At 36.7% G+C, this 23,708-nt stretch overlaps 2 protein-coding genes across 11 annotated transcripts in view; both read left to right on the top strand.

The window, feature by feature from the left end:
• kcnip3b (Kv channel interacting protein 3b, calsenilin) overlaps window positions 1-10,465 on the top strand; it is a 44,731-nt gene extending 34,266 nt beyond the window's left edge. For 4 of the 7 annotated variants that reach the window (XM_024276122.2, XM_024276120.2, XM_036213579.1 and 1 more), the window contains 6 exons: window positions 4,044-4,168; window positions 4,253-4,322; window positions 6,731-6,909; window positions 8,171-8,275; window positions 8,363-8,425; window positions 9,523-10,465. In XM_024276122.2, coding sequence (XP_024131890.1) covers window positions 4,044-4,168; window positions 4,253-4,322; window positions 6,731-6,909; window positions 8,171-8,275; window positions 8,363-8,425; window positions 9,523-9,570 — 590 coding nt within the window. In that variant the 3' untranslated portion in view covers window positions 9,571-10,465. Of the gene's footprint in view, window positions 1-1,126; window positions 1,946-3,589; window positions 3,593-4,043; window positions 4,169-4,252; window positions 4,323-6,730; window positions 6,910-8,170; window positions 8,276-8,362; window positions 8,426-9,522 lie in introns of those variants that run through there. The other 3 variants (XM_024276123.2, XM_024276124.2, XM_024276125.2) reach the window with 3 other exon arrangements.
• Window positions 10,466-12,140: 1,675 nt separating this feature from the next.
• slc23a2 (solute carrier family 23 member 2) overlaps window positions 12,141-23,708 on the top strand; it is a 37,239-nt gene continuing 25,671 nt past the window's right edge. For 2 of the 4 annotated variants that reach the window (XM_024275300.2, XM_024275297.2), the window contains exon 1: window positions 12,142-13,361. The gene's annotated coding sequence lies outside the window, so the exon portion shown is untranslated. Of the gene's footprint in view, window positions 13,362-23,708 lie in introns of all 4 variants that reach the window. The other 2 variants (XM_024275298.2, XM_024275299.2) reach the window with 2 other exon arrangements.

The raw sequence follows: 23,708 nt of genomic DNA, 5'->3' as shown, positions 1-23,708 counted from the left end.
CTCATTCTAAAAAAAAAAAAAGAATTTAGCTGAAAGTTTTAATTGAACAAATTTAATTGAACGTATATTGTAAGCGTACATGCTATTCTAGCAACAGTTCATTTTGGACAAATCTGTTTTTTATTCGTATTTTATGAAATATGTATTGAAAGTGGACAAGAAGTGTGCATGTTGAAGAGTAAAACATAAAACCACTAAGTTTATTTATTTATTTCACTTTTTAAAAATTTGCAGTGATTCTGGAAATTTTAATCTTTTACTTTTCTAAGAGTTTAAGTTTGTGAATCTTTTGATTGATTTAGTGTTGTTTGACACACTAAAGTGTTTTTACTCTGTAGTAACATTTTTGTTCTTGTGCAAAATAATAGTTTTTGTTCACTTTAATAGTTATTTCAAAGTCTGATTGCAATTTATCCATCCATCTTGTTCCTAGGCTAGCCGAGTGACTTTTGGAAAAAGTTTTCTCCTTACAATTGTTTAGCTGAACTACTTTTTACTTTTACTTGAATTACTTCATATAGAAAAAGCAAAAGTCCAAACAAACTATAATAGAATTTAATAATAATCTAGATCATTTGTTATTTAACTTTCATATTTTTTGCACAATAATCCAGGCATCTACAGATATTTGCACTTTTTTTAATTTAAAATGAAAACACAGATTTTTAGCAAAAATTAACATATCAATTAAAAAAAGCTACATTTCAAATTAAAATCTTAATTGAACGGTGTCAACTTATGGATGTCAATGTGGAACAATGCAGTTTTTATGTCTATTTTTTGTTGTTATATTAACTCAAAAAATATTTTAAGCTTTTTAAGGATTTTTAGCCTGTCTTTAGCTAGAACACAACAACATATCATTTTTATTACCAAGAATGTAACTAACAATCTTCACTGTTTTATTTTTCCTAAATGAAAAAATGAATATTTGCTCTTTTTCTTGCAACAAAAACCAGAATGATGGCTTCATATAAATTATTTTATTTTATTTCAATAATTATTTTTTAAAATGTTTTATTTTATCGTAAATGAACAGTTTTTAAGCTTTCCGTGCTCCAGTTTACCATCTGAGTTGATTCTGTCGTGTCTCATCAGCTGTTTCAGGATTTTTCACTAGATGGAGGCAGAGTGTGAACCGAGTCTTGCTCAACTGTCACAGGACCTGAGGGAGCGTTCAGCCTCTCGGTTGAATTAACCTGCTGTTAAATCTGTGCTTCCAACACCAGAGAGATGCAGTTAGAAAGTGGATCACTGAGCTGGAGTGGAAATTTGAGATTCGGGACGTCCGTCGACCTTTGACACCAACTTTTGGGGAGAACTGTTTCCCCAATTATTAAAAATATAGAAGCAATTAATTGATATTTTTGAGATTATACCAGAAGACGTGACTTTTTATGTTTAAAGTCCGTTTTTTTTTTGTGGTTTAAAATACTTTTTTTTACCCTTCAGAAAATCATAGGTAAATTCCACATTTAGAATTGTATTTTTATACCTGCTGTAGATATTTTATGACAGAGAAACATTTTTTCCCATAAAACTCAAAATGTAAATAATTAGTTTTTCAAGGGAGTTTTTTTTTTCAGAAATTTGCTAAATAACTTTTTATTTACTGTTTACCTTTGTGGAACTCTTTACCACTTTAACAGATGTGTGAGCATAAAAGAGCAAAGAGAATGAGTTAAAAAAAGGCTGAAGGGGAGGGCTAACCAGCAGGGAAAAAATTAGAGTTAAGGAGTGACAGTCATTCCAAGACAAGGGATGAAGGAGGAAAGACTAACTTATAAAAAATAGGTTTAATTATGTGAGATAAATAAACGCAAAGGAAGAAATATGAGTGTAAGATGGGAGACGGAGGGACTCCAGACGGTTGGCATCGTCTGCCTGGTGATCATGTTCCTCAAGCTGATGCACCTGCTGGGCCTGATCGACATCACTGAGACCGGTGAGGCAACGCGGGTCGGGGGCTTTGAGGAGGAGAGGAGCAGGATGCTGGACAGATCAATGCAAACCTGTAGATACCTGTGGTTTCCAGCCAGACTGAGACCAGAGGAGCACTTTTGAAGAGTTTAGAAGCAAAAGATAAAAGCGTACAGCCACTCCACTCTGTGGAATTTAACTGTGAGACAAATTAGGGGCATTTTTTTGTTTTTTAAACAAATCTCATTAAGAGTGACCAAACCCCTGGACACCCACAGACATTTATCATGTTTGTAGTCGACAAAAAAAGATGAGTTTTTGTTTATTAGGAATTTGGATTCAGTCAAGTTAAAAATCTCAAACAGAAGCCGAAAACGTCTTAATTTGTAAACATTTGAGTCCTACGGTTGCTTTATTTGTGATTGCTGTGCACGTGGTTTCTCTTACTTAAAGGTTTGATGGGATTCGGATGTAGACTCACATGGTGCGTCTTTCTAAATCAGATTTTAAAAACTCCTTTTGGTGGTTTGATTCTGTCCTGAGGAGAACTAATGGATGGATAGCTTGAACTTTAATGCTGTTCTGTTAACAATAAATCACTATGGACCGTTTTAAAAACTTTATTTGATTTTTACAATGATCAAAAAACATCCTATGATAAATAAAATGTCTTAACAGTCAATGATACATTTTTACAATTATTTTGCATTTTTTTCAAGCAATCAAAACAAAAAACACTAAAAAAAGACAAAGAAAATATCCATCTAAATATTTAAAACTTAAGATAATGGAGTCATTATTTGATTGGAAAATTAAAAATGTAAAGTAAAATAGATACATGTGTACATTTACATCCGCATAGACATGTAAATGATTCCATTATAATTGCTCTTAATCATAAAAAGATATATTTGTACTACAATAGTAACACATTCCATCGAAAAAATTTGATTTTGTAAAAAAAAATAATAATAATAAACTGCTTCAAAATGAAGGAAATTTACATATTTTGACCACCTATTATGCTTTACTTAACTTTTTTTTACATATTTATTATGTTAAGGTTTGTAACTTCTAGTTAAAGACACTAAACGATTCAAGAAACTATTACCCATCCTGGTCCAGTATCAAAATAAAGTGCTTAATACTAAAAGATAGTGGAGTTTGTGAAAATGTTTGCATGTACAATATTAATTTAACTTTCATTAATGTATCCAGCATGTTTCCACCTATAGACACACAAACACAAGCAATCATGCACACGTTTTTGCCTGCAATATTAACTTAAGTAAATTATATTATTTCTTTAAGTTTTAATGTGTGGAAAACTTTAATAAAAAGTCAAATTTAGGACATCTGACATAACAGACCTACTTTTGATTCTAGATTTCCCGCAGTGAAATAAAACTGATGGAGACAGACTGATGTAACACACGACTGGATCTTCTCCTTGTTGGTTTTGGTTCATGTTTTTGATTTTCTGCTGAGTGTTTGAACTGGATTTATTTCCTGTGGACTGTTCATCTCCTGCGGTGTAACCTTTCTTAACATGTTTTTTTTTTTTGTCGTTTTTTTCCTCCTCTTACTGTCGCTCCCCCACTGTTCTCCATTTAATCTTTTTCACTCCATCTTGGTGTTAAACCCCCTTCTCTTTCTCTTTTTTCAAAAGATGGTAAGTACTGAAAAGCAGCGAAATCAGCTTAATTCTGAAAACTTTTGAACATTTGGTTCATTTTTCCCAGTTGTGCAGTGCTTCTTCTTAAGCATGTGTGAACTGGTGATCAGTGAACTTATAGTTTTATTTGACTGAATTTCTAAAATTGGAACCATCTGCAAATGTTCTTTTGATAGAACAGGATTTATGGTCCTGCTTTAGTAAATTTCCCTACAGAAACTACTTCCTGCTCACTTTTTTAACTTCCTTCCTCTATACTGGCATATTTTCCTCACCTGTTGAATGTATAAACACATTCCCCTCCTTCTTCTCCTTCAATTGTTGGACTCCTTCCACTCACTCAATTGCTCTCCCGTCCTCCTCTCATCACTTTTCCTCGTCCTCCTCTTTCTTTTCTCCCGTCCTGTCTGTGGATCCATCCCTTTCTCTCTGTGTTTTGCTCCCGCAGACAGCAGCGACAGCGACCTGGAGCTGTCCACGGTGCGTCACCAGCCGGAGGGGCTGGACCAGCTGCAGGCGCAGACCAAGTTCACCAGGAAGGAGCTGCAGTCGTTGTATCGAGGCTTTAAGAACGTGCGTCCAGCTGCTTGGTGCATGTTTTTGCACATGAAGTGAAAGGTTTCACCATCTTTCTTTTTTCTTTTCCGTCTTGGGCAGGAGTGTCCCAGTGGACTGGTTGATGAGGAGACTTTCAAGTCCATCTATTCTCAGTTCTTTCCCCAAGGAGGTTAGACAATTACACCATTATGTCCTCCATTTTCCTTCCACATACTTTCTTGAGAGGGTCTTGAATTAGTTCATCAGTTAGAGATGCATTTTATCATCTCAGATAAGCAAAAAAAACTTTAAAATAAATTTTTGTAGGTATTAAAACATCAAGAAAATGTCTTTAAAATTCACAATAAAAATTCTAATGGAGAATTTGCAAATCATTTTAGATTTAAAATATAAATTAATTCTAATTTATATTTATGAGGATGTAGCAGGATGACAATTACTATAGTGATTCTCCTGCACCTTTCTATACATGAATCACACTTTCAATAATTTCAGTTATATTGGTATCAAAACATTCATCTCGTTCAAGACATTACTGCTTGAATTTTTTGTATTTAAACTTCATAGTTTTTTAAATACTGAGCAAAATATCCCCCATAGAAAATGAATGAGAAATTGAATTTATTACATTAATCTAGTAAGTTTTCAAGTTTTCTACATTTCAATCCATAAACTCTCTTTAGCCTTTAAACAAGGCATAGTTATTTATTTCCCTTATCTGTTTTTTCTTGTTATATTGATGTTAGATATATTAGCTCATGTACTGATTGCTATATATTTAAAAAAGGACATTTATTTTAAAATCATGTTTTTGTAACAGAATATTTGTTCAATTATTACAAGACATTTAAAATATGTAGCTGCAATACATCATGCAGCCCAACTTTTCTAGTTTTTCTTTGTTAACGTTTGACACCTATTGATGCAAATGTACATCAAACCACTTCGGCTGGAAAATTACCTTAATCTAAAATCTTAGCCAGACCAGGAGCAGATATGTGGTGTGTTTTGCCAACCCAACTCATAAGAAAAAAAATAACATGGAATTGTGACAAAAAACATGCTTTAATTTGAATTGAAAATTGATTTGAAAACAGAATATTGCATAACTGTGACTTTTTCTCTCATTTTAGACCTGGAAGCACTGATGGGTTGATGTCCCTCAGAAAATAATGCAAACCTATAAAAATGAGAAATCTTCATGACATGTTAGAAATTATCAGAAAAATAATTGTTCAACTCAGAAAACACACAAAAACATAAAAAAACAGCAACTCTTCCCACACCTTATGAATGCAGAATAACTTTCTGCATCTAAACAAAGGTAAATTTATTTGTAGTGCACCATCCTATGGGGAGACACCAGAATTACAGAGGAAGTAAAGAAAATATTAAGTATTATCAAGATAATTTATTTAGTAGTTTGCCCGTCCCGCTCGGTTAAAGCAACTGAAAATATATTTATTTGGATTTGAAGTACACAAATGCTCATAACGTAAATAGTAACACAATTGTTTAAATGATTTAAGTGGTTTTGAAGCTTTAAAGTAAAAAAGATAAAAGTTATTACCTTTTTTTTTGCTCCTTAATACTTATGAACAATAAACACAAAAAATGTAAAAAAAAGAAAGAAATCTTGCAATTCCTCAAAAACTGAAAAAGTAGAGTTTTGATTTACGATTCTACTAAATAAAATGGATTTAAGACTCGAAAATAGTCATAATCAGTTTTTATTGACAAATATTACATTTAATCTACTGTGTTTCATCACAGATATTGGTCTTTTAAAACATCTTGTTTTGCTATTGTCCTTTAACTTTTTTTTTTAATGCTTTTTTTATGTAGCTCAGGTTATCTTAAATGAGCTCATGCTGAGGCTCCATGCCAAGAAATGTTCCCCTAAATGTTTGAATATTTTCCCTGTTGCAATGTTATAATTTCCCACTCTGAGTCACGTCTGTTTAAATAAAAGAAAACAAATCTTTATTAACTTTTACAAAGTTACATGAACTTTTTTAAAATAATATTTTGTGTCACAAACGAAAATGAAATCATTTTTTTTCATCTTATAGGAATGTTGCTTAAATGTATTTCACAGTGTGGGGCACAAAGTCTGAACCACTTCTAGTATGTCGTAATGATTCTCCAGGATGCTATTTTTATTCCCAGTAATTTCCTAGTAAAACTTGTTAAAAGTTAACTAAAATGCAGGAAACTCCCCTTTTTTAAACTTAAAGCTCACATTTTCAATTAACATTAACTCGTTTTTGAAATAATAATGTTTTAAGGAAGGATTTCCTCAGATCTGTGGTGAAGTATTTATGTTCTTTATCCACTTTTTTATTTGTTTTTAATGTTTTTTCTGTTTGTAGCCAGCTGAATTTAGGTCTCAGGTATTTGTTATACATCAAACCTTGAGTCAACACTCACCAGATCCATGGTATTCATAGCAGCTGCATTACATCCGCTAAAGCCGCCTGCACTGTTTAGTTTCCCATTGTTTCCTCTGTCAAGTGTGTGTGTTTTCCCACTCAATGCTTCTATCAAAAGAAGAATCAAAGAATCTTTTGTCCGCAGATGCTTCCACCTACGCTCACTTCCTGTTCAATGCCTTCGACCTTGACAGAAACGGCTCCATCCGCTTTGAGGACTTTGTCATTGGCCTCTCCGTGCTGCTCAGAGGATCTGTCACCGAGAAGCTCAACTGGGCTTTTAACCTCTACGACATCAACAAGGACGGCTACATCACCAAAGAGGTGTGTGTTAAGAGTTGTGACTCACAACTTTGTCGTCATGAAATTATTATTTTTTTTTTATTACAAAAGAGACATTTTTCACTCGTGCAGCCATAGATTTACAGATTTATTTAGAGGAGTAACAGTCAAGGGTGGATAAGTATAAATCAGGTAAACCAAGGAAAACAGCTAACTTCCAAATGCTTTTTTGTGCAAATTATTTTATTTTGTCACATGGAACAAGATGAAAAACTTGCTTATATAGGCAGGAATACTCTTCAAACTTTCCTGTAGCCAATCAGAACAGAACATTAGAAAGTGACACCTATGAATGAAAATGAGAAATTAAATGCTCTGAGACAAGAAAGGAAAAGTAAAGATGTGAAAAAAACACTCAAATAAAAAAACAATTAATTTAAATATAAAGCTCAAAACAGATAAAAACAATACAAAATAGATATGTTTTTGTCATCCGTGCAATAAGCGCACTTTGTATGCAGCGGAAATGTGACACGCCCTTAAAATACAATGATTTTGAGTATTAGAAAGTTATTAAAACAGTTAGAATCATATGTATAACTTGTATTTATTGCACAGATTAATGGATACTTTTATTTTATTAGTAATATCAATCTATTGCTAGCAGGTGAGTTTATTTGGATTTTTTTAAAAGTAGGCACTATTCACCCGCCTCCCTTGATTTCACGTTCCAGTTGTATTTGCAATGAAATGAGTGGTTAGTCAACCTTTAAAAAATTCCTCTACTAAGTAGAATTTCCTGGTTTAGAACTTTAGATGAATCATTTTACTGTCAAAGCAATGACATCACGAGGAACAAAACAATTTTTGTGCTGAAACTATTTTTTCCTTTAAGTATCTGACAACCATTTCCAGGAATTTTGAACCAAATTTCTCCAAACAAAGCAAATTCAGCTTGATGTGAAGTTCAAATTTGAAAAATAAAATCTTAAAAATCAGAAGCCATCACTCAGTGATAGGTGGCTCGTGATTTTTGAGTAGTTAGTGATGCAACCATTTGCCTCTTCTCTGTTTCTAATTTAATTTTCACTCTCAGAAAATTCACCACAAAATCATTCGGGGAATTTCCATCAGTTGGATTTTAGGTCAAATGGAGCAGAGAAAATGTTTTTTAATCCACCCTGCTGAGTTTTTCAATAGAAGCTCAGTGTAGGTTAGAGGTTTGTGAATATATTGTCGAGATGTTCTGAGAGAAACATGATCTATTTGATGTTTTACATCGTTTCTGTGTTTTTCTCCACAGGAGATGCTGGCCATCATGAAATCGATCTATGACATGATGGGGAGGTACACCTACCCCTGTGTGCGGGACGAAGCCCCCTCTGAGCACGTTGACAAGTTTTTCCAGGTTCACAATGCAGAAAGTTGATTATAAAATATGCCAGGACACATTCCTGCAGGCTTTTTTGAATCACTTTTTTTCTATTTTCAAAAGAAAATGGACAGAAACCGGGATGGCGTGGTGACGATTGAAGAATTCATCGAGACCTGTCAGAAGGTGAATCATGCAATTGCCCACAAACAAATGAATGCTCCAAAAAACACCTCAGAGTTACTCATCAGTAAAAACACAAAGTTTTCTGACTCAGTGACAGCATCATGTCATTAGTTAACCAGGAACTGAGATCATAGCTTTGTGGAGTCAGGAATAAAATACCCCTTTTCTTCCAGGTCACTTTAAAAAGCATCAGGCTCCCCAGCATAACCAAATACAAAGATTTGTGGCTCCATTGACACTGAAAGGGTTTTAAATGTTACTTTGAGGCTACTATAAATAAATCTGAATTCAGTAAAGTATAGAATAGTAGGTTATTGTGGTGCTGCTATTGAATTTAAAGTGGAAACTGAGATTTAACTTCGCTCCATCTCTTTGCATGCAGCAGCTTCAAAAAGTACAAAAGGACACAATTGTGCTTTTTGTGTTTCTTAGTTTTTCAATAAACTTGTTACAGCGATAAAAAAGTTTGAGATTTAAAAAAAAGGATGTACTCCTAAGGATTCGGGGACAACTTCTCTTTAATTTTGACCTTTTATGAGAAATTTGAGACATTTGAGGAAAATCTAAATATATAGAAAAGTGTCAGAACCTATGAAAATATAAGCAAGTTAAATAATTTCCAAATTTAATAAAACTAACTTTTGAATTATGCATTAACGTTGCTGCATTTTTCATTTAAATATCTTGTTTATCAAGTCATACCTTTATGTTGATTTTAAGACCACAACACCAGGTAAGGTTTAGGATTAAATCTGTGTGACCTCATATTTGACATAAATATAGACTTAGACTATAATAATAGGCTCTAAGGGAGGGAGTTAAGGCAGACTTTAGAAAAGGGAGTCACTGTTGTGGCTTTTATATCTCAGTGTGGAATACTAAAACAAAACCTGGCTATTATTCATCAGTCAAAAAAACAACAAGATGTGTAACATGTTCATTTACAGTTTCTGATTTAGTAACCTCTCCTAAAGCAGTCAGACATTTATTTTGACGTCCTTTAATATTTTGTTTAAATAATGATCAACTTTTTGTATAAATGATAATCAATATTTGTTTGTTTGAGACTTCTGATATAATCTCCTTTTATTTTTCAGGATGAAAACATCATGAACTCCATGCAGCTGTTTGAAAATGTAATATAGATCATTTATATGAATCAGGATGTATTTTCTTTATCGGCTCAATTTGCAGACAAACGTCATCAGGCCCAGCTCGTCTATCCTCCAGACTCCCCGCAGAGATGTAGGTACTGTACAAATACGGAAATAGCTGTAGATGTGTTTTATACTTTTCCGCCTAAGCTTCCTGAAAATGTGTTTGGACTGAAAACTGACTGTTACGGAAGCACAGACGGATTCCTGGATTGGTTTCCAGACCTCAGATTTGTGAGAAAAAAGAATAAATAAATGGACTGCCATCATTAGAGAAAGAGGAACAAATAATGGAAAACTCTCAAGTCTACATTGATATGGACTCTGATAAAATAATTATACCTTTAAACTGGCTGTTTATTTTTTTAAAAATGAATAAAAATAAAAGAGAATGAGAGCATGTTTACCTGTAAAATGTGTGTTGAGGAATCAGCTTGCTTCACAGTTCATGATATCTGCACTTGATACACTATTGACTGAGTATGTATAGTATTGGTTATGTATTTAAACAGACATTTGTATATATGTATAGTTAATAGTTATAAAACCTATATTGTGTTGGACTTATTTGCTGCACAGTGTAATAAAACAGGACCACAGCTCAATATTTAAATTATTTTGAATCAAATCTCTGCTAATGAGTAATATTTTAAATGGAGTAGTCAAAACGTTCTTCCACGTTTTTATTATTTTGTGGGGTTGTGTTAACTAGTCATCATGAACAATGGGCTGTGCAGAATGACTTGGCTTCAAGTCTATCTTAATCCTGAATTGAGGCTTTAACATGAAGGATCAATGGATGCAAGCATGCTTTTTATGAATTCCACAACAGTTGACTAAAGTTGGACCTTTGTGATCTCAGTTCAATAAAAAAAAAGCGCAACCAGTCTGGAGTTTGATTTTGACATTTACTATGAAAGCAAGAACAAACCTGCAGAAATTATGTGTGCAGAAAGAAAAAAATCAAAGAAAAACTAATTTTATTTTCTTACTGCTCTGGACTCATTAACCAGTCACAATTGGTTATTTTTGCAGCAAACGCTACAATCCATTTATGACCTATTCAGTTTCTGCGACTCCCCTCAACAACTTTTTTCAATGCTAAATGCTGGAGCAATCATTTAATTTCCCAGTTTTATTTCTGGAGTAAAAAAAAAGAAATACAAAAGTCAAAACTGATAAACAGCAGATATCATGTGCACCAATGACTATCTCGTGCAAATGAGATTTTGTGCAGACCAGATACCATTTTTCTTTTTTTGTTACTTCAATGTCCCTTTATGGGATCTGTCCAAAACACTCAAAATTTAATTTCTTTTCATCACTGACTTTGAGTTGAGTTAGTGCAAAAAACTTTTGTATTAAAATAAAATCTCAAATGCCATTATTTTAATAGAATAGAATAGAATAGAATAGAATAGAATAGAATAAGTAAGTCAGACCTGTTCCCGGTGCATGTTGGACTCCGGCAGGGCTGCCCTTTATCACCGGTTCTGTTCATAGTCTTTATGGACAGAATTTCTAGGCGCAGCCAGGGGCCGGAGGGGATCTGGTTTGGGGACCACAGGATTTCCTCTCTGCTTTTTGCAGATGATGTTGTTCTGTTGGCTCCATCGAACCGGGACCTCCAGCATGTATTGGAGCGGTTTGCAGCCGAGTGTGAAGCGGCCGGGATGAGGGTCAGCACCGCTAAGTCTGAGGCCATGGTTCTTGACCGGAGAAAGGTAGTTTGCCCTCTCTCGGTGGGTGGAGTGCTCCTGCCTCAGGTGGAGGAGTTTAAATATCTTGGGGTCTTGTTCACGAGTGATGGAAGATCGGAGCGTGAGATCGACAGGCGGATTGGAGCTGCGTCCGCTATTATGCGGTCGCTGTACCGGTCCGTTGTGGTGAAAAGAGAGCTGAGCCAGAAAGCAAAGCTCTCGATTTACCGGTCGATCTTCGTTCCAGCACACACCTATGGTCATGAGCTCTGGGTCGTGACCGAAAGAACGAGATCCCGACTACAAGCGGCTGAAATGAGTTTTCTCCGGAGGGTGGCTGGACGCTCCCTTAGAGATAGGGTGAGAAGCTCGGTCACCCGGAGAGAGCTCGGAGTAGAGCCGCTTCTCCTCCGCATCGAGAGAAGCCAGTTGAGGTGGTTCGGGCATCTGGTCCGGATGCCCCCTGGTGAGGTGTTCCGGGCATGTCCCACTGGGCGGAGGCCCCGGGGAAGACCCAGGACACGCTGGAGAGACTATGTTTCTCGGCTGGCCTGGGAACGCCTTGGAGTCCCCCCAGAGGAGCTGGAGGAAGTGGCCGGGGAGAGGGAAGTCTGGGCATCATTGCTTAGACTGCTGCCCCCGCGACCCGGTCCCGGATGAAGCGGAGGAAGATGGATGGATGGATGGATAGAATAGAATAGAATAGAACTGAATTATATTCATCATACTTGGTACAATGAAATTCAGTTACAGTTCTCTTCAACGTGGACAGTCAGTACAGATGAATTAATAGAATGAAGAACACCTTGCATTTCAAATAAATATGCAGAAATCAAATAAATGTGCAAAAAATTAGAAAATGTGGAAAGTTGCTGAGGACTGTCCACTGATGCTTTATGGTTTGATATTGGCAAAGATATACATACTGTATGAATTCATTTAAAGGTTAACAACACAGCTATATAAAAATTAATGGATTAATGAAAATATAAATGTCAGAAAAAGGCCCAAACCTACTTAAAACCATTTGATTACAATGTTAAAGACAAAATATAAGGGCGGTTTAACAAAAGGGTAAACAAAATATCAGATAGAAGACATAAACTGACATTAAAACCACAACTTAACTTCTAATGCATGCAAAGCCACCAAAATGTCCAGCAATAATAATAAAACTGTGCAAATTTCTATAATGAAATACATTTGAAATGCTGATTATTTAATACTTGTGTAAGTCTATAGTTACAAAAAGACACAAAATAAAAAGTTTCAAGTACATAACAAACATAATTATATTTATGCAAGAACAACAAATAACAGCAATTAAAAAAACTTGAATGAACATGTTTTTACACTTTCCACATCTGGTGTTGGCTTTAGGCTCAGCCCTGTTACCCAATGCTTAAAAAGTAGGTCGAAAAAAGAGAAATGTACATCAAAAACGCCTGTAGATGGCAGTCTGTCAAAAATATTGAGGCGAAAAAACTTTGATGTGAGGCAAAGTGGGCTTTTTTGGATTAAGATGCAATGTTTAAAAAATGAAAAGAAAATAAATAAATACATAAATAAAATAAAATAAAATAAATACTACTACTACTAATAATATGTCTTGCATATAAATCTTATGCAAGAAAGGTTGCTGTTATAAAATTAAAAAAATAAATAAAACATTGTGCTCCCGCTGCATCATCCCGGCACGCGGAGGTGGTGCTGTGTCACTAAATGGCGGCTCCTGATTTGCTGTGCATCGTCGGAGAGGCGGGGCAGGTGGGTGGGGCGTTGTGACGACACGTGCGTGCTGATGACGATCTCCAACTGCCGTGGCTTTATGAAAGCCGATGTCCGTAACACGGGTGGCGCTCCTGGCAGCTGTTTCACAACGTTTTCTGGGGTTATATAGGCGGAGAGCCAGCGCCGGTGTCTGAAGAACCGAACCCTAACCCGGCCTCCATTCTGTCCGCTGTGAGCGCGAGCCACCATCCGCCTCGAGGAGACTGCTAGCACCGCTCCAGCGCGAACCAGGGGACGGAGCAGCCCTAGCTTAAGGGGAAGTGGGCTTCGTCTTGTCTTTCAGTCAGGCAGGTGAGTCGCATTTGGTAACAGTTGTAGTCATGCTGGACACACGTGTTGGTTTTGCCCCGCGCAGCGCCTAGAAACGTGCGGTCTGGTACCCGCCAGAGACTCCTCCTCGCAGCCGGTGTTCAGGCTGACAGGCGGCGGGATGTGAGAGTCCCTCCTCCGGATCAAAGGGACCCCGCGAGCCGGCGTGACCACATGCCCGCTGATGCTGCGGTGTTACTGGAAAAAAATCAAGGTCCAGTTAGTCAAACATGCCCCGAACGGCCTTCACTCTTTATCTTCTCCCCTTTAACACAAAAAACTCCACCAATTCTTGCGTTCTAGCTCGGAACTGCGTGTGTGTTTTTTAGGCCTGAAGGTTCCCAGATAACGGGGCTTTTATCACCAACAGAAAAACGCGCTCGTGCGATGACATGAGTCACGTTGATGATGAAGATGTGAACAGGTAGAGCTGCAAAGAAACCATCGCTTCCAGGCAACCTCAGTGAGGACGTTCAAGCTCACTCACCCATTAAGATTTATTGCGTCTCACTAATGGTGTTGTCCTGGAGACCCGAGATTAATCCTGAAAAGAAAAGTAATCTTGAAGGTTGGCACGATTACATCACTGCTATTCAGACTGGATTACCATCAGTTTGCATAAAACCGCATAAAAACTTTAGTTTGAATTGTCATTTCCATGCTTTCTATGTACAGATTAAATGGTAGTTTGCTGACATAAAGTGAAAAATCATCTTTAAAAGCCTGCTTCGATCATCTTTTATATATTCTCAAAGTGTGCCCAGTGATCTTTTAAATATGATTGTTATTTTTTTTCACCTCTGAGTCGTGGGTGGGATCGTTGACACAGAGAAAGCCTGCCCGCACTTCCAATTATCCATCTGTTCATACTTTCTCCCGCTAGTTATAGCGATGCAACAAAAATGGCGAGCAATATCGGAACTATCCAGCCTTATAGTTTTGAGCCAGATGCCAGCTCAGACGAGGAAAACAAAGACGTGCGTGGATCTGCTTAAGTTTACTAGTGGATGCATCAGGATTGAGTTTAGTAGGGAGCTTGTGGCTTGCCGTAGTAGCTTCTACACCACAGCTTTTTTCAACTGCAGTTTTTTTTGTCTCCTCCTGATTTAGAAAAAGAAATACTCAAATGCAACTTTAAGATTCATTTTTTTATATGTATATCTTCCATCATCAGAAAAATGGCACAAGAACATTTTAAAAACACAATTTTCGTTGAAATAGTTCATTAAGTTAGTGGTCTCCAAAGATCTATTAAGCCATTTTTTCCTCCAAGTAAAGTTTTCATTTTGTAACACTAAATTTACTTTACGGTTGACCACACTCCAGCATAACAGGGTGCAATCAATGTTCAATTCCTTCCTTTTTCTGTTTAACTGTTCTCTTTTCAGTTAAAAAATAAAACTCACCAAACTATTGTGGCTTCTTTTGGTCTACTAAGAGCCTGAGCTTTTTAGAGCAAAACCAAGATTCAACAGCCATGTCCTTTCTTAACCATATTGTTATTACAGATCATTTACAAGGAGCATATAATTGAATCTGAAGCAATTTTGAAAATGTCCTGCTGAATACAATGACATTTTTTTATGTTATTTGTTTTTTCTTTATGTGATCTTGTCACACAATGTCACACAGAAAAAAATTATTTATCAAAAACCCTTACAGGATTCTTGTACCTTTGTTGCTATCCAACATGCTACCCCACTGTGCACAAAAAGCAATTCAAGGTACTTTTTGGTTAGATTATCGCCTAAGATGTTAACAATAACAATTATATCCTAAAATGTTTACCCTAATGGCAAAGTTTAATTTGATTTTGACAAAAAGGACAAAAAAATGCTAAGGATCAGGACTATGCAATTCTTATTGCAAAGTGCAAAGTTGGACCGTACAGATCTACGTATGTGCAAAGTCAAATCTGCGTATGTACAAAGTCGGACCGTACAGATCTACAGATGTGCAAAGTCGGATCTGCCTGATCTGTACCTTGCATGTGCAAATGCACGGCACTTAACAGACGAGTTAATTTGGCTGAAAGTGGCTGTAGTAGCGTGGAGGCATCTCCTCAGACTAAAATGCCCTCAGTTCTCCTCTTTTCCCATTGCCAACATATCCTGTGAAAAATAAAAACAATTGGAGAGAAAAAGTCGTGTGGTTTTCATGATATCACACATTCTTGAGACTTTCATTTTCTGTAATGACAACAATACAGGATTACATAGTGTTGCATTAGGCACCATTCTTATTTTACAAGACTGTAAATCAGTTGCAGGAAGCTCTCATTTGTTGAACATTTGTTTTGTTGATATCTGTCATAAATGACTCTGACAGTTATAAAGGAGGCAAAACTGTTGGAAAATGCTAGCGGGAGCTAATCTAATTCAAGTTATTTAACTGTTGCAATGTTGGCGACCAGAGGAAGTGATGTAAGATTTGCGATTGTGGGATATCTTTGGGGTGTCTGGTACAGATCACGTAGCAACAGAGAACATCATTATCTTCAAGATGTTTCACCAGCCTGAGAAGCTTTTCAACAAAACTCTTGTTTTGTTTGGAAACTTGAATTTTAACCAGAAGCTTAGATATCGTCTTTTGTTTGATTACAAATTCCTTTAGCTCGGAGCAGAAGCAAATAGAATGGCATATTTTACTTTCTACTGCTTTTGTCACTTTAGACCAAGTGGTTCAGGGACAATGAGGACAACAAGGAAATTAAGTTAGCCTTTCTTCTGGAAAAATAAATTCTTCTGACAGTGGAAGCAACTAGAAAAGCTTGCATTTGAAAAAAAGAAAAACAATATTGGAAATGTGTAGCTGTTTGCCCGTAACTTAATCTTTAGAAATGACGTCATAATCTATAGCTCAATTAATCACATACACTGAAGTCTTTCTTTTTATTTCCCAGAGCTAAACGTTAGACCACCCTGCTTTTACTGCTGCTCTTTCATCCCAGCTTCTATAAGATTTAAGGCAAATCAAAAGGCTTTATGATTGTGCTCTGTGTGTTTTTAAAGGACAGCTTTGATCACAAGTTTATGAAGTGTCTTCAAAAGTCCTAAATGAAAACCTGACCGGCAGATGGATAAGAACGCCATAACGGTGCATTCTAACAAACGATCTGGTTTAGGTTTCCTCCATGAAAATAAAACCCTAATATTATTTTAAATACAAGTCGTACTAACTTGTTCTGTTGCTGCTATTGCATACCTTATCTAATCCATTGGAGGATTGTGCAGTAAACACTGCATTTTTACTTCCCTTTTTACTCTTCACCATTTCCCTCCATGTCTGGTATTATGGGTTGCTTTGGTCACAGTGGCTCAAAGATGCAGCCAAGCTCCCCTCACTGGCTGACGGGTTTGCCTGAGGTCAACAGGGCAGCAGAAATGGTTACTTGGCCCAGTTTACAGAAAGCATCATGTGACCAAGATTACACTGCAGTACTGGGTCATGCCAAGCTTCCCACTGCTTTGTATAGGTGTGTGTGTTAAAGTGGATATTTTGGCGCATAGCTTCAGGTAATCTGTGCCATGATTCTGGATGAAGGAATGAGACTTTCCACTGTTGGTCAGTGTCCTTCTGCCTGATAAGGAAACCAAATGAAATGGGGATGAAACGACACACCATATGATCCTTATGCAACAAGCGAGGCCATCTGCATTAATCTCGTAATTAAACCAAACTGCATCATCATCATCAAATGTAAGTTGTTCTCCTGAGAATGGGCATCTGCTGCTGTGAGCTGTTCCACTGAATGATGATCTCCTAACTCAGCCCTCCACTGCTGAGATTAGAGGTTTTTTAATGGTTGAGCCAATAAAGTCTGCAATGGGTTGCTTGATTTCTAAAATGAAACAAAAAGTTTATCATGTCCCATGATGTGGACTAATGTACTGATCTAGCTTTTTCCCTTTGGAAAACTAAATGTTACATGTGGTAGAATTAAAAAGTTATTTCATATTTACAGTTTTACCTTTCAGAGCTAGAGTGCAGCGAAAGGGAAATATTTTGTCCAGATTATAATGCAGAGAAATTGGTTACCTTGTAGATAAACTCCAAAGTAAGTCGTATTGTTGGTGATGTAACATCCTCATGTGGCATTTTTGTCATGATGTAAGACATAAAAAAAAGAAAGTTTAAAATTGCATTTCTCATTCTTTAAATCATTGTGAATCAGGAGCAGATGGAAAAAGGCCCTTGGAAAAAGATAGTATTTGTGACGTAGGAAATCCGCTGCGTGGGGTATAAGCTCCCTACACTGTGTTATTGTTATTTATCCACTTGTAGTCTAATAGATCCACGTACGTTTTTGTTTCCCTCGTCCGAGCTGGTCTCTGCCTCAGAACTGTAAGGCTAGACAGCTCCCAATATTCGGCATTTTTGTTACACCTGTAATGTTATGTTGGAGCTGTGAGAGCCAATCGCAGCTTAATAAATGATGGTAAATTCAAACCCGTTAGAGACCGACTGACTTAATCCTAGATCAACTTTTTTTTTCAGTCAGTTTTAAAAATACTTGACTCGCATCAGATTCAGCTGTCATCAAAGTTTCATTAGAATTTCAGCAGAAGCTGAATGAAGTGGCGGTGGAGGCGGAGGCGGCGGCTTACTGAAGAATAGTTTTTGACCTGCTTGGTCTTTATCTGAAACAGGTCAGGTGTACATCTGCACTACTTTTACTAGGTCAAAAAAAGAGAATACAGTTGTAAAGCTGATCTTTGGACAGTTATAAAAAGTTTATTTTAGAACTGTTTCATTCTTATTTCTAACAATAGCCTTTATGAATAATTATTTTAAAAGTTGTGGCCATTGGCATCTGTGTACTTAAATTCATAAAGAAACTTAAAAGGTTTACAACAACAATTTAATTTTTCCTCCCCAACACATCAGATGTATAAATAACTCCTTATCTAAATTGTTCTTTGAGAGTTTATTTAGGTTAAGTGTAGCTGGTCACTGTGATGAGTCTCCACTATTGATGGCCTTTAGAATTAGCAGAGCTTTACCTTATCTTTACACACCTTGTTTGTTATTCAGTCCACCTCTGTTAACAGTTCCATACAGAAGCTTTTTATTCTCTGCTCTGAGCAGATTTGTTTTAGAAGTAAGCATCCCCTGAATGGCAGTCTTTGCCACAGTCTGAATAACAGTAAAACATGATACTCGGCAGAGACCGGGAGGTGTTATTGGTGCTGCTTTCAGGTTGTGTTTGGATCCACTTATTGTTACCATTCATATTTTTACAGCTGTTTTAATTGGTCACATGACTGCACTGGAAATGTTTAATGAAAGTGGACCATCCATTCATTTTCTAAACCTGCTTAATCCCTTGTGGGGTCATTGGGTTGCTGGAGCCTATCCCACCCACTGTTGGGTAAAGGCGCGGTACATCCTGGACAGGTAGCCAGTTAGTTGCAGGGCCACACAATCACACAACTTATAGTCATCAGTCAACCTATGAAGAATGTTTTGGGTATAAAGAAAACACAAACATTCACACAGACAACTTGCACACTTCTCACAGAAATGCGCTAACCACAATTTGAACCAGGTAGGCGAAAGTGTTAACCACACTCCACTGTGCAGCCTGATGAAAATGATTACAAGTTAAATAAATGTCTTCAGAATTACCATCAATGAATAAACTAGTTAATAGTGTTTGATTATTACATCCTTAATTAATATAGCATAAATGTGTTTTTATTTTGTAGTAATTTCCTTTACAGCCCTCATACATGTCCTGCACTGCTCGGACATACTTCTCTGTCACTCCAGACTTCCTCATACAATACCATAGTTCCTCTCTGGGCACTCTGTCATAAGCTTTCTCCAGATCTACAAAGACACAGTGGAGCTCTCTCTGACCTTCTCTGTACTTCTCTATCAACATCCTCAAAGCAAATGTTGCATCTGTAGTGCTCTTTCTTGGCATGAAACCATACTGCTGCTCACAAATGTTCACTTCTGCTCTTAGTCTGGCTTCCACTACTCTTTCCCACACCTTCATTGTATGGCTCATCAGCTTTATTCCTCTGTAGTTACCACAACTCTGCACATCTCCCTTATTCTTAAAAATGGGCACCATCACACTTCTCCTCCATTCCTCAGGCATCTTCTCACCACCTAAGATCCTGTTGAACAACCCGGTCAAAAACTCCACTGCCATCTCTCCTAGACACTTCCTACCTCCACAGGACCAAGAGCCTTTCCACTCTTGGTCCTGATGATATACCTGTGGAGGTATGGAAGTGTGATGTGTGACAGAAGAGTTTCAGCACAAATGAAAGGAAAGGTGTACAAGACTGTGGTGAGACCAGCCATGTTGTTTGGACTAGAAACAGTGGGACTGAAGAAAAGACAGGAAGCAGAGCTGGAGGTAGCAGAGATGAAGATGCTGAGGTTCTCTTTGGGAGTGACCAGGATGGATAGGATCAGGAATGAATACATCAGAGGGACAGCACATGTTAGAGGTTTTGGAGATAAAGTCAGAGAGGCCAGACTGAGATGGTTTGGACATGTTCAGAGGAGAGACAGTGAATATATTGGTAGAAGGATGCTGAGTCTAGAGCTGCCAGGAAAGAGGTCTAGAGGAAGACCAAAGAGGAGGTTTATGGATGCAGTGAATGAAGACATGAAGGTGGCTGGTGTTAGAGTGGAGGATGCTGAAGACAGGCTTAGATGGAGGAAACTGATTCGCTGTGGCGACCCCTGAAGGGAAAAGCCCAAAGGAAAAGAAGAAGAAGAATGACTTTTTCCCCTATATTTTCATGCATAAGGTGCATTTATTTCTTCACAGTACATTTTATTTTACAAAAGAAATTGACTGATATGCAGCATATCTACATTGTTTTATGTGTTCCATGTGTTTTAATTGTTTTCATTGATATTGGACTTTATTTTTTTCCCAGACTAGCCAATGTACCTACAGTTGGAAAAGACTTGGTTCCAAATGTCAAACCGGTGCAAATCTTGCTCCACAGGCTTTTTCTTTCATAGCTTTATTCCAATAAATGAAAGACTTGGTGTCAAAGGATTTCCACCAAGCACAAAAACTAAAAATCTGCCTCCTTCTGAATGCCTGCTCTGCATTGGTTAAATGACGATTTATGTAAAATGATATCAATAATTTGAGTAACCTTTGTGGATAGATGTGGAATTTTTTTTTAATAAACAGATTTAGAAAATTTCTTTATCCAACAAAGCCTTATCTCAGCCTCTGATTGACACTCACACATGGAAAATATGCAAATTTTTTGGTTTGTTTTGTGCAGCTGCTTCCTTCCATGTTGGCTGATGACTTACATACAATAAATCAGAAACATTCGTGGGGATTACATTCAGTTTTACCAGTTCAGCTTTAAAAAAATAAATAAAATTGGTGCAAAATCTAAATAAATAGTTACTTGAGCTCTTTAAAGATTGGTCATTACTTAATAAAAGAAAAAAAAGATTGAGCTTACTTTTTACAGGTGTCAAACTTTTTCTTAATAGTTTTGGTTTTGTTCTTTTTAAACCAACTGCCTTTGTAAATAAAATGCTTGGAAAAATCAAAGCTTTAATGAAATACAGAAAATATCTATCATATTCTACACAAAGCAAAACTGAGAAACTAAAAGTTCTTCCATTTTTACACAGAGCTTTTAACTAAACTTGCATTGAATGGAGACTTGTTCTTGTCTTTCCTTTAGTGTTTGAACTGCTTTTAACCCGATTTATGACCTAGTTTTTCAGTGTTAAACTTGTTCAGTCACGTATTGCTTTTTCGAAGATGCTCAAGTCCTTCTAAAACTGTTTATGCATCTTTACAGCTTAGACTTAACTGTGTAGTTACTGGAATCATTAGTGAATGAAAAGGACAAAATCTGCCTCCATAATTTCTGTTCAAACAAGTGACGCTGATTGTATCTGCAGAAAAAGTGTGGCTCATGTTGGCCTAAAGGATTTCATGAACTTCTAGCATCAAAGGATCTGTGATTTATCCCCCGTCTGGGAACAATGTCTCTAAAATGCCTCCGGCTGTTGCTGGTTGAACAATCTTTAAGTATTCAGGTACCAAACATAAAGAAAGCTTGATTTACTTGAGCTGTTTATACAGCTTCCATAAATAATTTGTTGAGTCATGGTTGAGAAAAGGAAGCACTGATAAGAAGCAACACCTCCAGAAATTCATTCGTTTGGTCTTTTTCTTTCAGTTTCGGTCTCTATTTTGTAATTTTGCTTAGTGCTTAGCTATAGGATTTTGTTACAGTCATCAGCGATTTGATCTTGCTGAATAACCACAGAAGATCTCTTCATGCACTTTCATATTTATAGTAGTGTGAATTAGTTTCTGCAGCAGAACTCTCATTAAGACATTTGTTGCTAAATATATTTTTCTTATCTCAGAAATCTGAAATGAAACAAAACGTTTAGTTTTTTTCTAAATTAAAAGCCCAAGTGGAATGAAAAATTGAGACAATTAGTAATTTAGCTTCAAGTTGCAGGTCTTCTTCTTTTTTTAAATTTGGTTTAATTACTGGAAGTTATATCCCACAAAATATTCTTATATTAACTGTATAGGTGTTTAAGTATGAAAAAGGCACAAAAAAGTTGTATGAGTTGCTTAAAGTGCATTAAATAGATTGTTAAGAATCATATTTAAATGCTGAAACATGATTAGTTGTAGCATCCAGAACAGCAAATGCTTTATTAACCTTTAATTGCCTAAATTTGATCTCTCCCACAAACACACACACACACACACATCTGTAATGTTGAGTAAATTATCAGTTCAATCAGAGTTTATTGTGTCCCCGTCTGGCTCAAGGCTTTGTTCTTTTAGTAACACTAAGCAGGAATGATTTATTGTTGCTTTGAATATTTGGACATTGGTTACCATGGCAATAGCCAAAGCAATCAAATCAACTATGAAAACAGGCCAAATGAAAGGTTGAAACGTGATCTTTTGCTTCAAGAGCCACTGAAGGTTGCTTTCATAGCACAGATTGTCATAATAATTAAGTGGCTTTGGGTTTGTAAAGGTTTTTTTTTTCTGGTGTGAAGTTGTCTCTCAGAGTTAATCTGTTGTCCTCCAACACCAGGGATTTATTGAAGTTTTCACCACGACTCTTATCAGCCGTTTTAAAACTCCTGGAAGTTGTCAGATCAAGGAGACAGTTTAGGCATGAGCTTCCCTGTCACCTTTGCTCAGACGTCTGCTGTCATGGACACAAAGTCTCCTCTAAGTTCCCCTTTGCTCCACAGGCAGGATCTTAAGAGTGTAAACATGACCTTGCCGCTGATTTACATCTTCTTCCTTCAGTAGTGAAAGGCGAGCCGCTCACGTGTAAGCCTGTCATATAAGCGCCTCATGGGCCTCCGTCTCACGTGACAGCCGCATTCATAACATGTTTTACTACATTTCTGTGACACTCAGATCAACTGTCTGATGGTTTTTTTTGTCAAAAGTTGAACGAATTGTGAAAATCTTTGTGCTGCTGAGACTAAAGAGATTAAGAAGCTGCGGAAGTTTTCCATGACTGCATATGTTCAGAAAAAATGTCTAATTTTTCTCCAAACTAAACTAAAGTTTTATTGGTGAAACCAGAGTGAAGCAGCAAAAACATGTGGCGTCTTCATGCCCACATTATAGGGGGTTAGTGTAAACCGAATGTAAAGGAAGTGGAAAAGACTTTTGGTCTCACAAACCCTTTAAATTGATTTTTTTTTCCTCAGATGTCAACCCTTGAACAAATGGATTTAACTGCAGAAAAATGCATTTGCATGGTTTAAATCGGTTAGACCGACATTAAATCCACTTTTACACCGTTGAAGACATTTCCCTTTGAGTAGCTGAACCGAAGAGAATTTGTGTCCCTGATCATGCTCTCATTTAGCCTGTGAACCATTACCACTTTGTTATGTATTTAATATTATCATCTCATTTTATCTTCAAAACGAGACTTTTTTTCCTCTTTTTTTGGGACAGTCCATTGAGATTTATTAGACATTCTCAGTCCATTGCAGTGGTTGAAATTTGACCCAAAAAATGAATCAGCCTCATTGAAAACCTGAATAAATGTAGAGACAATATTTAAATAACTTGACAAGAATATTTAGCTGCTCTGGATATGCCGATATGCAATTCATGGTTTGTCGATAAAGTTTTGCACATATATGTAATGGAAACGCAACTAATGTCTGTATCGCAAAAAATGGCAACTGGATTGACTTCATAGCGCTAAAACTGGAAATAAGTCAGTTTCTATAGGTGACATCACGCTCAATTGGTCCAGTTCTCACATACAGTCAGTGGTTTTGACCTCACAATCAGCTGACTTCTGGTTTAGTGGA

This window comes from Oryzias melastigma, linkage group LG9, assembly GCF_002922805.2.
Source record: "Oryzias melastigma strain HK-1 linkage group LG9, ASM292280v2, whole genome shotgun sequence".
In the NCBI taxonomy this organism is placed as follows: Eukaryota; Metazoa; Chordata; class Actinopteri; order Beloniformes; family Adrianichthyidae; genus Oryzias; species Oryzias melastigma.
The sequence above is the reverse complement of the archived record's forward strand: the minus strand, read 5'-3'. Positions and strand labels throughout refer to the sequence as shown.